The sequence below is a fragment of the Gopherus flavomarginatus genome, chromosome 9 (assembly GCF_025201925.1).
Source record: "Gopherus flavomarginatus isolate rGopFla2 chromosome 9, rGopFla2.mat.asm, whole genome shotgun sequence".
Lineage (NCBI taxonomy): Eukaryota > Metazoa > Chordata > Testudines > Testudinidae > Gopherus > Gopherus flavomarginatus.
In genome coordinates, this window is record NC_066625.1 from 22,074,839 (window position 1) to 22,088,161 (window position 13,323).

Genomic DNA, 13,323 nt, shown 5'->3' on the forward strand with positions numbered 1-13,323 from the left:
ACCTGGGGTATCCCTCTCACTCTGTAATGCTGCGTCAAGCCACAAACGTCTGGCAGGTACTGCACTTACACAGACACCCACAGGCAGGGACACACCCAACGGAGTTGCATGAATGCTTTCTCAGCGACTCATGAGCCAACAATAGAGTTTCCAGCCAATTTCCCTGTGTTCCCCAGCCTTGCACCCCAGAACTGTGCTGTCCTGCACTGGATAGAAGCCTCATTACCCAGTCCACCCCTCCCTTGATATAGAGAGGACACAGACTACCCTTTGTAAAATGAGTTGAGATTTCAACCAAAACACCCTGGTTTAGGTAAAATATAAAACAGATTTATTAGCTACAGAAAGATAGATTTTAAGTGATTATAAGTAGCAGGCATAGAAATCAGAGTTGGTTACTTAAGAAACAAAATAAATTTGCAGTTTGAGTTCTACAAACTAAACAGGATTTGAATAAAGCAGATTTAATAGATGGCACAAACAGGTCACATATCCTGAATATACAGGCTGGAACTCTTTTCTGGCCTGGGACCACCCTCCCCCATTCAAAGTCTCTGTCCTCCAAATGTTTATTCCTGGTGTTGAGCTGAGGGGAGAGAGAAGCCAAGTGATAATGTTACTTCCTCTTTTTTATAGTTTCTTCCATCTTGCTGAAAAGGTCTTTGCTGTGAGATGGGCTACTCAATCCCCATTGGTCAAATGTTCCATTGTCTTTGTGTTCTCTTGGAGAAGTCTCCATTGTGTACAGTTCCTGGAATAGTGGATTCTTTCCTTGACTCCTGTTTGGCTATTCCACTGTTGTACGTGAAAGGCTGGCTGTGGGTGTTCCCAGCTTCAGAACCTTTTTCAGTAACATGTAGAGCAATACTCCAAAACCTCACATATAATGTTTACAGCACATACAATCAAACATGATATTAATGTTCAACAGGTCAAGACTTTTAAAATGATACCTCACAAGATATATTTGGGACAAAACATATCATCATTATATCATCATGGTGAATATGGGAGTTCCAGGGTGCTTCTTTGAGGTACAAAGTGTCACAAATATACATCGTTATCTCTAGCTTGCTTGCTAGCATATATATACATGCCCCTGGAAATTTCCACTACATGCATCTGAGGAAGTGGGTATTCACCCACGAAAGCTCATGCTCCAAAACGTCTGTTAGTCTATAAGGTGCCACAGGATTCTTTGCTGCTTTTACAGATCCAGATAAACACGGCTACCCCTCTGATACTTGACAACTATACTGTATCTTAAAGGAGAGATTAAATATCATGCCCTAGTACACAAATTACTAGATATAATATAAACTTTAACCTAGATCTTATTAGATTCTGTAGGAAGATTACTGACTCTAATTTAAGTTGGTCATCCATAGATTATTTTTATAGTCTCTTTTACTTGGTGCCTCATGTCTCATATAAAGTCAATATCAGAGACACTCTTCCATATTTCTGCAATTATTGTGTAGATGATCATAAACTGTTGTTCAGATTTTTGATTTTGAACAACGAATATAAAACATTGCCATTTCTTGAAAATATTTTTTATTTTTCCTTGTAGTTGTCTCTCTTTCCTTGAAACTTCTGTGGTTACCTGACTTACCTAAATTGGAAATAACATCTGAATAGGTTCTGAATCTGAATTTTGTCCATGCGATCTTTCCCTGGTAAAGTAAATGCAAATCCAGCCATTAGAGCTTACCATGACAAGTTATCTTAATGCTTGTAAATATATAAGGATATTTGGCAGATATCTTAATTTAGGTGCTTTGCCCTCCTTCCTATTCTTAGGAAAACAGACATCATTGGTCCTTCTCCCTCTTTTACTCTCTAGTCAGTACAGAATGGCTATGAAATTCAAGATGAGATAATATTAATAAAGCAAATACCCTGATTATTCAATGAGTTTTCAGAAAAGGAAATGCCATAACTTGATTTCTTTGGCATTTCCATGTGACTTTTCATCTTCAGTACTGTTAACATTCAAATGCTTGTGGCTGGAAGCTAAGGAATGACAAATCATATTTTTTTCCTATTACTTTATAGGCTTTTTGTGCATTTTAGAATTCATTAATGTGGATTTTTGTCTAATTACTGGAGCTCCTAAGACCAGAGTTTTATTCCAGCAGACTTGATTTTATGCATTTATTTTATCTGAGAGAACATCACAGAGGATTTAGTCATCTTTAGAGAAAGAGAGAATATGCATGTCCTCATACTCCAGATACCACTAGTTCAAATGCTTGATATTAGAGCTAGGCATTAGAAAGTGTAAGAGGTTAGGACATTCATGTTTTCAGGAAGGGTCCAAAGAAGGGTTTAACTCTTATTACTCCCCAAGTTCAAGTAGTGGCCATCGCTGTGATTTGACAGAACCTATCAATTCTGCATATAGGCTGCCCAAAAATTTGTTAAAGGTTTTCACTAAATTATGCCTGCTCTCTTTTCTGAATAGTTTGGAGTTCCCTGGATGATTACACACTTAAAATAAGCCTAAAATACTGTCAATTGTTTTTTAATTGTGGTAGCCTCTATTCTAGCATCAGAATTATAAAATAATGTATTTCAACGCTCTTGTTTTGTCAGTTCCATGCAACTAAAGGGCTGCCTCCTGCACCTACATGGTAGGTAATGGGGACAGAGTATCCAGGATACTATGTAAGGCTATCCTTAGTTTCCTTTTAATGTCCCCTTAGAGGCGATGTTTACGGGATATATCTCATTAAATCTGCAGAGCCAGAAGACCCTTAGGGAAAACTTTTTGCAACCCTGTGGGTCTAAACATTGCTCTGTGGATCCACTAACTTCTGGGAACCTGCCTTGGTATGCCAATGTTATGGCATCCCATTGTAGCTATGCTAGAGAAATCACAGAAGGGACATCCTGTAGCTTGGAAGTAGCTAAGCGAAGTGGGGAGCATACCATGCTGTCTTTGTTGCCTCACCTTCTGCAGGACTAGGAGGCACTTTGTTTCCTAATTTCTCTCTCTTTCCTTTCTGGCCCATGTAATAGAGGGAAGCATAGGATCCAAATCAATTTTGAATAAAATCTCATGAAGTACTGACAACCTTCCATGTTGCTCAATAAAATGCATTTCTCTTGTCATGCCAAATCCTTGGTTTATATTAGAGTAATTTGTAAAATTAACCAGCCTTGGTGAATCAATAATCCTGAGTTTCTCAATTTGTTTTATGATTTTGTCCTTACACACTTCAGTCTACATTTAAGGCCACATTCCCATGAAAAGGGCACTTGAAATAAAAATCTCTCTATTGTTTGATACAAAAAAATTAACTTCACCCACTTTATTTTTTAACTCTAAAACCAAAATGTAAATGATTAAAAGTTTGCTTTCTTTCATGCATGTACATATTTTATGGTACTATGGCATCAAACAATTCTATCATAAGCTCTGTAGGGCAGGGACCAGTTTGTTTTTTAAGCATTGCTTAGCACAGTTGGCTCCAGGTCCATGACTGGGGGCTTCTAGGTGCTACCATAGTACAAATAAATGCTACAGGGTGCAATTTAATAGAGCTGCAACTAGGTTTTTAATTTGTGGTTTTGCAGAAAAATAGTTGGAACTCAAGAGGTAAGATTTTTATATATCTATGATGCAGATTGTGCAACGCAGAACAGCATTGGTTTTACCTTAGTTGAACATTTATTTCAGTTCGAATACTCAATTTTCACTAGGGTGGAAGCAGAATCGGTCTCTGCACATGCAATGAAAACCATTATACACCACTACCTCAATATAACTCCACCCGATATAACACAAATTTGGATATAATGTGGTAAAGCAGTGCTCCGGACGGGGCTGCGCACTTGGTGGATCAAAGCAAGTTCAATATAACACAGTTTCAACTATAACGTGGTAAGATTTTTTTGGCTCCCAAGGACAGCGTTATAGCGATGTAGAGGTGTATTTGCATTTTGAAATACTCAAACTTGCAGCCTGAATATCATCCAAATGTAGGTGTTTCTTCCATTACGCATACACCGCTGCAGTCTTTTAATTCACCAGTCTCCGCTGTGCATTGACATTTTTGTAGGGTGACCAGACAGCAAGTATGAAAAATCGGGGTGGGGTGGGGGTAATAGCCTATGTAAGAAAAAGCCCCAAATATTGGGACTGTCCCTACAAAAATCAGGACATCTGGTCACCCTAACCTTTTGTGAGAGCAGAGTAGAAATCATCATTTGTATTTCCTGGGGTTTTGTGAACATTTCTTTTTGACTCTCCTCTCACCCCCATTATGATCTGTGCGCTTATGCACAGGAACATTAGGCCCGTGTGTATTTTGTGCATTGTTTAATTTGGTTCTAGTCTCCAGTTGTTGGTCCAGATGTGTGGCTAAGGATTAAGAGACGTGTATGCATGTAGTATAGTCTAAATTCAGAATGATATGCCACCTTTCACAGAGGTGCTGGAACAATTTATAGAGTGGGGATGCTGAAAGCCTTTGAACCAAACTACAAACTTGCTAATGATGGAGAGCACTTCATGTCAGAAGGTGCACTAGCACTCCCAGTTCCAACATTCATGGCCTTTCAGGCTGAATTTCAGATTAGTATAAACCCAACAGTGGAAGGAAAATAGGGTGGGGACTGCTCTGTTTTGTCTAAGCCCTCGTGCATTCCTCATCCCAGTCTCACCCAACCCTGTGGAACCCCCCAGCAGCCCTGCTGTCCCCTGCACCCACGGTAGCAGGGAGATGGAAAGGCCATGCCCTGTCTGACACACCCTCGCTCCGGAAGCGGCGGCGAGTACAAAAGAACAATCGGGCCCCTCTGCACCTCTGAGGCGACTAGTAGCCAAGTGTGAGGGGCGGCGGAAAGCTGCAGTGAGTAGGAGACGCAGCTCCCAACCTGCCCCCTCTCTGCAGCAAGCTGCAGGCTGCCGCCTGAGGAGACTGGGCGGGGCAAGGCAAGAGTGAAAAGCAGGACCCGGATGGAGAAGCCTGCCCTTCCCTCTCCTCCGCTCCCTGCATGTGCGAGGCGCCCGGAGCGCGCGCGCACACTCACCCCCCTCCCCCCCCCCCCCCGGAGGCCAACGGTCTGGGCACGCAACCCGCATCCGAACGAGAGGTCTCGGCCGCAAAGCTCGCGACAGGACATGTCCGCCGCGGCGGCGAGAGAGGGTGAGTGAGGGGCGGACGGGCGGCTGCTACTGGGTGCTTCCATGTGGGGTCCGCGGGGGAGGATATATCACGTGACCGGCTGTGCGGTAGCTGAGGGCGGGGGGATTATTTATTCCCCTCCCCAGTCGCTTACTAAGAGATGATATCGGTCGCTGGGCGGTGTGCTCCGCCCAAGGGTCAGGGTAAAGCTCTGCAATGTGTCTCTAGGGTTGGGACTAGCCGAGGCAGAGGGCTGTGAGTGGCAGCGAGGGAGCTGCCGGGCCCCTACTGAAGCTGCTGCAGTCTCCAACCAGTCTAGGGGGAGGTCATGCGACCCTACAAAGGCCTGTGGTAGGGTGACCAGACAGCAAATGTGAAAAATTGGGTGCAGGGCAATAGGAGTCTATATAAGAAAAAAAACAAAAATCAGGACTGTCCCTATAAAATGGGGACATCTGGTCACCCTAGCATGTGGGGGGCAGCAAGCTGTGCACCCCAGCCATGGACAAGGGTCAGGATGGTGGTGCGAAAATGAGCCTGTTTCTTGTGTAACAGCAGCAAACCCTCTGAAAATAGAACTCATTTCACTGTGTTCTGGGCTGGAGGTGCTGGGCCTTTGGGAAGCTGACCAGCGCCGGGTGAGCTGGGGCCGTGAGGTGCCTTTGGCTTAGATTTTGAACAAAAGAATCATTTTTGGGAGTCTGTAAAGTGTTCCTTGTTTCTGTCAGATAAACAGGGCCTGTCTACACAGGGAAATTAAGTGGCATAATTACACATGTGTGACTATAGTGCTATAGTTACACAAATATAACACTTTCCCTCCCCCCTCCTCTCCATGCCGTCTGGAATAAGTGTTTTTTTCTGCTTTAGTTTATGTGGCCTTCAGATGTGGCACTCTTACTCTGAATAAATGAGTTTGCATAGTGCATTAGCTGTATAGTGATATCACTAAAAAGTTGTGCCTGGAAATTTCCTCATGTAGAAAAGCCCTTTATGTTCTAGTTTTATCACAAGTTGTTGAACTAGATTCAGGAATCATTGGATGAAAAGTATGATCTTTGTTACACAAGAAATTAGACTAGGTCATCATATTGATCCCATTTAGCCTTAAAATGTATGAATGGAAGAGAGACATTTATCTTGTTTAAAGCGTGGGATTTGGAGTCAGGAGATCTAGTCCTGATGACCAAGTCACATAACTTCCTCTACATTTACTTACTTATGAAAAGGTTAATAATAACTACCTGTTCACAGGGCTTTTTGAAATAATTATTTCTGGTTTGTTTTGAGATGGGATTTGGTTAATCAGCATTGCATGTAAAATAGAAAATGGATTTGCAGCACATATGTATGTAGGGTGTAAAGCATCTTGAAATTGGTGAAAGATTTTGGGATTTTCTGCATAGAAGGAAGAATAAATAATTGTTACAAAAAATGTCTACACATACATTTGTTACCTTTTCCTTTTCCATGTTTGTGCAACTTTTATATTCAATTTTGATTAATTTTCTTTCATGTGCTTGAGAAACCTGGCTATACAAATTACTCGTCCAAACATTGAAAATAAATAATATTATAAGAACATAAAAATGGCCTTACTGGATCAGACCAAAGGTCCATCTAGTCCAGTATCCTGTCTTCCGACAGTGGCCAATGTCAGGTGCCCCAGAGGGAATGAACAGAACAGGTAATCAAGTGATCCGTTCCTTGTCGCCTGTTCCCATCTTCTGGCAAACAGAGGGTAGGGACATCATCGCTGCCCACCCAAGCTAATAGCCATTGATGGACCTATCCTCCATGAATTTATCTAGTTCTTTTTTGAGCCCTGTTAGTTTTGGCATTCACAACATTCTCTGGCAAAGAGTTCCACAGGTTGACTGTGTGTTGTGTGAAGAAAAACTTATTTTTGTTTGTTTTAATCCCGCTAACTATTAATTTCCTTTGGTGATCCCCTCATTCTTGTGTTATGAGAAGGCGTATATGACACTTCCTTATTTACTTTCTCCACACCAGTCATGATTTTATAGACCTCTATCATATACCCCCTTAGTCATCTTTTTCCCAAGCTGAAAAGTCCCATATGGCAGCGTTTCCTTACCTCTAATAATTTTTGTTGCCCTTTTCTGAACCTTTTCCAATTCCAATATATCTTTTTTGAGGTGGGGCGATCATATCTGCACGCAGTATTCAAGATGTGGGTGTACCATGGATTTATATAGAGGCAATACGATATTTTCTGTCTTATCTATCCCTTTCTTAATGATTCCCAACATTCTGTTTTGCTTTTTTGACTGCCGCTGCACATTGAGTGGATGTGTTCAGAGAACTATCCTCAATGACTCCAGGATCTTTCTAGGGTGGTATCAGCTAATTTAGACCTCATCCTTTTATACATATAGTTGGGATTATATTTTCCACTGTGCATTACTTTGCATTTATCAACATTGAATTTCATCTGCCATTTTGTTGCCCAGTCACCTAATTTTGAGAAATCCTTTTGTAGCACTCTGTAGTATGTCTGGGATTAGGCATCTGTGACTGTTGTGACTAGTCACAACTAGCAATGCATCTTAAACAGCAAGCTATACAGTAAACAAAGTCCAAAGAATAATTTGTTGAATAATGAAGGAAATATGAGACAATCACTATGCATTTGGATCTTGGACTATCTTGGACATTTCATCACTATCTTGGACATTTCATAAACAGTAAAAACACTTTGAAATTATCACAAATTATTTGCTCAGCTCTCATTAGTATGTATAAAGTATTTAGACAAATACCAACCAGTCATGTTAAAATATATTACTCAGTACTATGAGTACAATATCTATTTTCATTTATGTTTATATGTAAGGGAAGCTGTGGCTCTTCCTTAACGTTCCATAGGTTTCCTCTTCAGATGGAAAAATGCCCAACTTTTGAATTAATAAAACTGTTATTTTGATGACCTCTTCAGCAGCAACATTTGGCACTTCATGAAGTTCTGTTTTAATGTTTGTTGTTCAGTCTAGTTCTGTTTTGAAGTCGCTTGATCCCACATACTTGGTTACTGCTAAATAACGTGTGTACGTGATATAGCTTATGTTCAGAACTTAGTACTGTCAATGCAGGTTTTTCTCACACCAGCTTACAACAAACTATGTGGGAATTGAGGATGCCTAGTACCTTGCAGGAAGTGCTCTACCTTTCAGAATTGGGCTATGTCTGAGGAAAGTTAAAGAAATTAGCTATTTAAAATTAGATTGGACAGAACACTAGAAAATAATCTTGAAGGAGCAATCCTATAGTGGTTTAGAGATTATAAAAGTATAGGGTTTTTTCCATCTCTAATTTGTAATCCATGTTTAGGATTTATTTGAATTAAGCATTCAGTAAAGCAAATATCTTATTTTGCAAAACAGTCCAGCAAATCAAGAGTGGATTCTTGTGCAGTGGAATGGTAACAAACCATTATAGTGTAGCATTTGGAAAGGGAGTATATTTTTATTTTGAAAACTAATTTAAATTAAATAAATGTTTGGGTGCAGAGAAGAGGAAACTGTACTCCAGAGGTTATGTTTTAATATATCACCTCTGTTCTCATCCCCCTTTTCTGGCTCCTTTTTCTAATGACTGAAGCCCACATATTTCCGGCTTCATTGCCTTCTTCTACCTTCAGACATCTATCCCTCCTTTCAGTTGTAGGGACAATAATAATAATTAATTAAAAACTTTAACTTTCACAAACATTTTTTTAAAATGTACATTACCGTCAAGACTCATCCATTACTAACCAGAATAACTGCATGATCTTATAGTGAGGGTCCTACTCAGTTCATGGTCCATTTTGGTCAATTGCAGTCATAGGCTTTTAAAAATAATCAGTTTCACGGTTTCAGATATTTACATCTGAAATTTCACTGTGTTATAGCCATGGGGATCCCAACCCAAAAGAGGGTGTGCGGGGGTGTTGCCAGGCTATCCTGAGCGGGGAGGATGTTCATGATATTGCCACTGTACTTCTGTGTTGCTGCTGTTAGTGGCACTGCCTTCAGAGTTGAGCAGCTGGAGAGTAGCGAGCAGTGCAGAAGTGAGGGTTGCATGGTATGGGAGGGGTCACCACTTTTTGGGTGGGTCCCTGTGGTCAGAGGGGTGGTGTGGTCCCTCCTCCCCCAGACAGCACAAGGCCCCTTTAGCCCCAAGCACTGGGACTGGAGCTGGGGAAGGCAGAGCTGGGGGCAAGGGTGCCAGAACCTTTGTAGAAGCTCCACAGCCGTTCTCTGTTCAGTGTCTTCTCCTCCCCCCCTCCTCCAGGGCTGGGGAGCAATGGGGCAGGAAGTGAGGTGGGGTTGCAGAGCTTCCTGCAGCTGGGGAAGGTTCTAAGAGATGGGTCTGACCTGGCCCCGGGAGTGGCCTTTGCAGGAGAAAAGGAAATCCCATCCCTCCCTAGCCCTGCCAGGACTAGCAGCTGGAGCCTGGGTGCATGGTAGAAGCCCTGGCTGGGTCACCTCCGTCCCTGCCTTGGCAGATTTTACAGGGCAGACTAGATTTCAAGGTCTGTGATGCATTTTTCATAGCTATGAAATTGATGGGGCCTTACTTATAGTTTTATATCTAGGACCTTTCACACAGACCTGATTACAGTGTCAAAGTCAAAGTTGGTAAACATAGTAATTAGCAAGATCTGCATATATTTAAACAAACGTGAAACACCATTTAACACCTGTAACCCTAAAGATAATGATTGAGATTTTTCAAAGCTAACCAGAGGATTTAGCTACACAATTCCTATTAATATTTGTACATGTGTATTATGATATTTTAAGTCATACATTTCACTCTTTGTCATAACAGAAGTGCCAGAGCACAAACATCAACATTCTTCCTTTTAAATGCCAGCTTCTGAGAAATTTCTACTGTGAGAATTGTATTGTTCTTACTAGATTGAACTGGTTCCATAAGCCTCCCAAATCTAGGCAACTGCAGATGCTTTTCATAGGTATGGGCAGATAGCTAAAAAGAAAATATTTAAAGCTGAATACCCAAATCTGTCCCTTCTTAAAGCAGTGTCAAAAACTCAGCCAAAGTGCCAGATGTCAGTTGTCATAGCAAAAGTTCCAAAACACAACCACCAATCTTCTCCCCTCACCCTGCTTTTTCTCTATACACTTCTTTATTCTTTATACTGGGAATCTGCAAGCCCCCTAAATATGTTTTGATTACAAAAGAAAAAAGTAAGTAGTGTGGAATTTAAATGTTTCAGGTGTAAAAACATTCCAACTCAGGGATTGTGCGCATGATCGAGAATTTGAATTCAGAAAGATTTCAAAGCATGGTCAGACTTGAAATCTTGCATGTTATACTGTTACTATGGAAAAAGGGCACGGGAAAGCACCTCTGGGCTTGATCTCTTAGTTAAATGTAACTGGAATGACAAATGATCCTAGTGTTATATTGTGAATCATGTTATTCAAGGTGCCAAAGAGTCAGATTTGAATGCACTGAAGTGAGTTTTACTATATAAATTTGTAATTCAATAAAATATTTTCACATCACAAAACTAGTATACTAGAACTTGAATCAAATCCACTTGCTCAGAACAGCTTGCAGGATCAGGGTCTTGATTTGTAACTTCTAATGCTTTTTTGTTTTGCTTTTTAAGTACATATATAAATTTAAACATTAGTTCTTGTGGAATTGTGCTCTTCAATTTTTAGTTTTAATGTCAAATCCATTGTAAATGTGTTGAAATAGAGAATATAAAAGGGGGACACAATTTTAAATATTAGTATTAAGGCAGGTCAAGTACTGTGTTTTGTTTAACATAGAGAACTATTTTAGGTTTAAGAGCTCATTAGTTTTCTTTATTGTACAATGTAGTCTTCAAAACAGCTCTAAGGTGTAATTCCTGTCAAGTAGAACTTAACGGGATATTCATTAATTTAATATTTTCCAGTGTCTGAAAACGTTTTATGTACCATTTTTTCATGTAACACTTGAGTTTACTACAACTGAAGTAGATTGTAAAGGGGGAAAACTATTTTTTGCATTTGACAGCACTTTGTATATAATCACATTCAACAGTTTCCTGTATACAGTTAGTTTTCCATGTTTTGTTTGCTTGAATTTTTAATATAGCATGGAGGGGGAGAGAAATTTTTAAAATTATGAAGTGGGCTTGTTAAACCACAAAATATTGTTAGGGGGACTGTGGCAGGTATACTGTCTGAAACTATTTTTAAATCACATTGTGAAATTGACTAGATTCCCAGTTGACGGTATCCCTTTAAAGATTTGTTATCAATATGTTTATGTTGTTTTTTGGTAGAGTTTTATATGTTTCTCTAAAGCAATATTTTTTAAGATTGTATAACAGCCATTTTTAAAGTAGGTTGGGGGTTCTTTCACCAGTTGTCAATATTTGATTTGTTTGTTGTTCTTTAATCAGTCTGTAAGTACACTTCTACCCTGATATAACGCAACCAGATGTAGCATGAATTCGGATATAATACAGTAAGGCAGCGCTCTGAGCAGTGTGTTAAGGGTGAGAGGTGGGCAGGAGGCGGGTGGGCAAGTGGGGTGAGGAGGCGAATGGGGAGGTGAGCAGCAGACAGGAAGGGGGTGAGGGGGTGGGCAGGAAGACAGCGAGCAGAAGAGTGGTGGGCAGGCGGATGCAGGGAAGTGCATCGGACAAGTGGTGAGGAGACTAGCAGGGAGGCGAGTGGCAGGCAGGTGGGTGGGTAGGTGGGGTGAGGAGGCAAGCGGCGGCCGGGCGGGCAGGAGTGTTGAGTGGATGATGAGGAGACTAGTGAGGAGGCTGATTTGTCCCGAGCCCTGCACCTCTCAAGGGACAGCTCAGACACGCTGCTCTGAGCGATGTGTTAAGGGTGCCAGGCTGGGGCCAAGGAGTTGGATAAGGGGCAGAGGGTCTTAGGGGGGCAGTCAGGGGACAAGGAGTCTTTCCTACCCAATATAATGCAATTTCATCTATAACGCAGAAAGATTTTTTGGCTCCCGAGGACCACATTATATTGTGGTAGAGGTGTACCTACCTGGGGAATTAGAAATTTTGATGATAGAGGCCTTTTCGTCTAATAGACAAATGTATGTAACATTAAATGGCTGAAAGCTGAAGCTGGACAAATTCAGATTAAAAATAATATGCACATTTTAAACAGGACAATTGGAACAATTTACCTAGCAATATTGTAGATTCCCTATCACTGGCTATTTTTAAATCAAGATTGGATGTTTGTCTAAAAGATGGGGGGAAGGATAGCTCAGTGGTTTGAGCATTGGTCTGCTAAACCCAAGGTTGTATGTTCCCTCCTTGAGGGGGCCATTTAGAGAACTGGGGTAAAAATCTGTCTGGGGATTGGTCCTGCTTTGAGCAGGGGGTTGGACTAGATGACCTCCTGAGGTCCCTTCCAACTCTATGATTCTGTGTGCTCTGGTTCAGACAGGAGCTAAGTCAGGGAAACCTGTGGCCTGTGTTACCCAAGAGGTCAGACTAGATGATTACGTTGGTTCATTCTGGCCTTTTAATCTATTAATCTGTATATCTACATTTACATATGTATGCATCTTGAAATAATTGTGGAGGATTTTTGGATGATATTTTATATTTTATCCCTTTTGTACTTATGAAACCTATATACTTTAATTTACGTCAAGTGCTTTTTCTTAGCCTGATACCATTTCATATTAGTGATCATCCTTCAACATATATGTTTCCAGTAGATCTCAAAAACCAAAACTACACTTTAAAATAATTTTAATTAAAAATAAAATTTGGCAGTGCTTATTCAAAAATTTGTCTTTTTACTACGTATTGCTGTGTCCTAGGTAACTTACATTTGCTTTCTGTTAAGAGGGAATGTTGCCTGTTAGTGCACAGGATTGTGACTCAGGACTCTTGAGTTTGTTCAGAATTCAATCAGTGCTTTGCTGTGGAAACTTTGGCATGTTGGTTAAATCTCTGTGTAGTTGGTTTACTCTTTAAAACTAGTGTAATACTTATCTAATCCACACAAGCAAGTTTCAGCACATCTAATGTTAGTAAAGTGTTTTGATGTCATCAGATGAAAAGTGCTATAGAAGTTGTCATAAACAGACAGTTAAGGGTTAATGCCTCTTTTATCTGTAAAGGGTTAAGAAGCTCCGTGAACCTGGCTGACACCTGACCAGAGGACCAATAAGGGGACAA

At 40.7% G+C, this 13,323-nt stretch overlaps 1 protein-coding gene across 8 annotated transcripts in view; it reads left to right on the forward strand.

The window, feature by feature from the left end:
- Positions 1 to 13,323, forward strand: part of MRTFB (myocardin related transcription factor B) — a 435,216-nt gene that overhangs the window by 234,712 nt on the left and 187,181 nt on the right. For 5 of the 8 annotated variants that reach the window (XM_050967690.1, XM_050967701.1, XM_050967695.1 and 2 more), the window contains exon 1: positions 4,975 to 5,156. The exons of 2 other annotated variants lie outside the window; for them this stretch is intronic. Coding sequence is in view for 1 of the 6 variants with exons in the window: in XM_050967699.1 (XP_050823656.1) it covers positions 5,132 to 5,156 (25 nt within the window). In the remaining 5 variants the exon portion in view is untranslated. Of the gene's footprint in view, positions 1 to 4,974; positions 5,157 to 5,225; positions 5,339 to 13,323 lie in introns of those variants that run through there. One more of the 8 variants, XM_050967694.1, reaches the window with a different exon arrangement.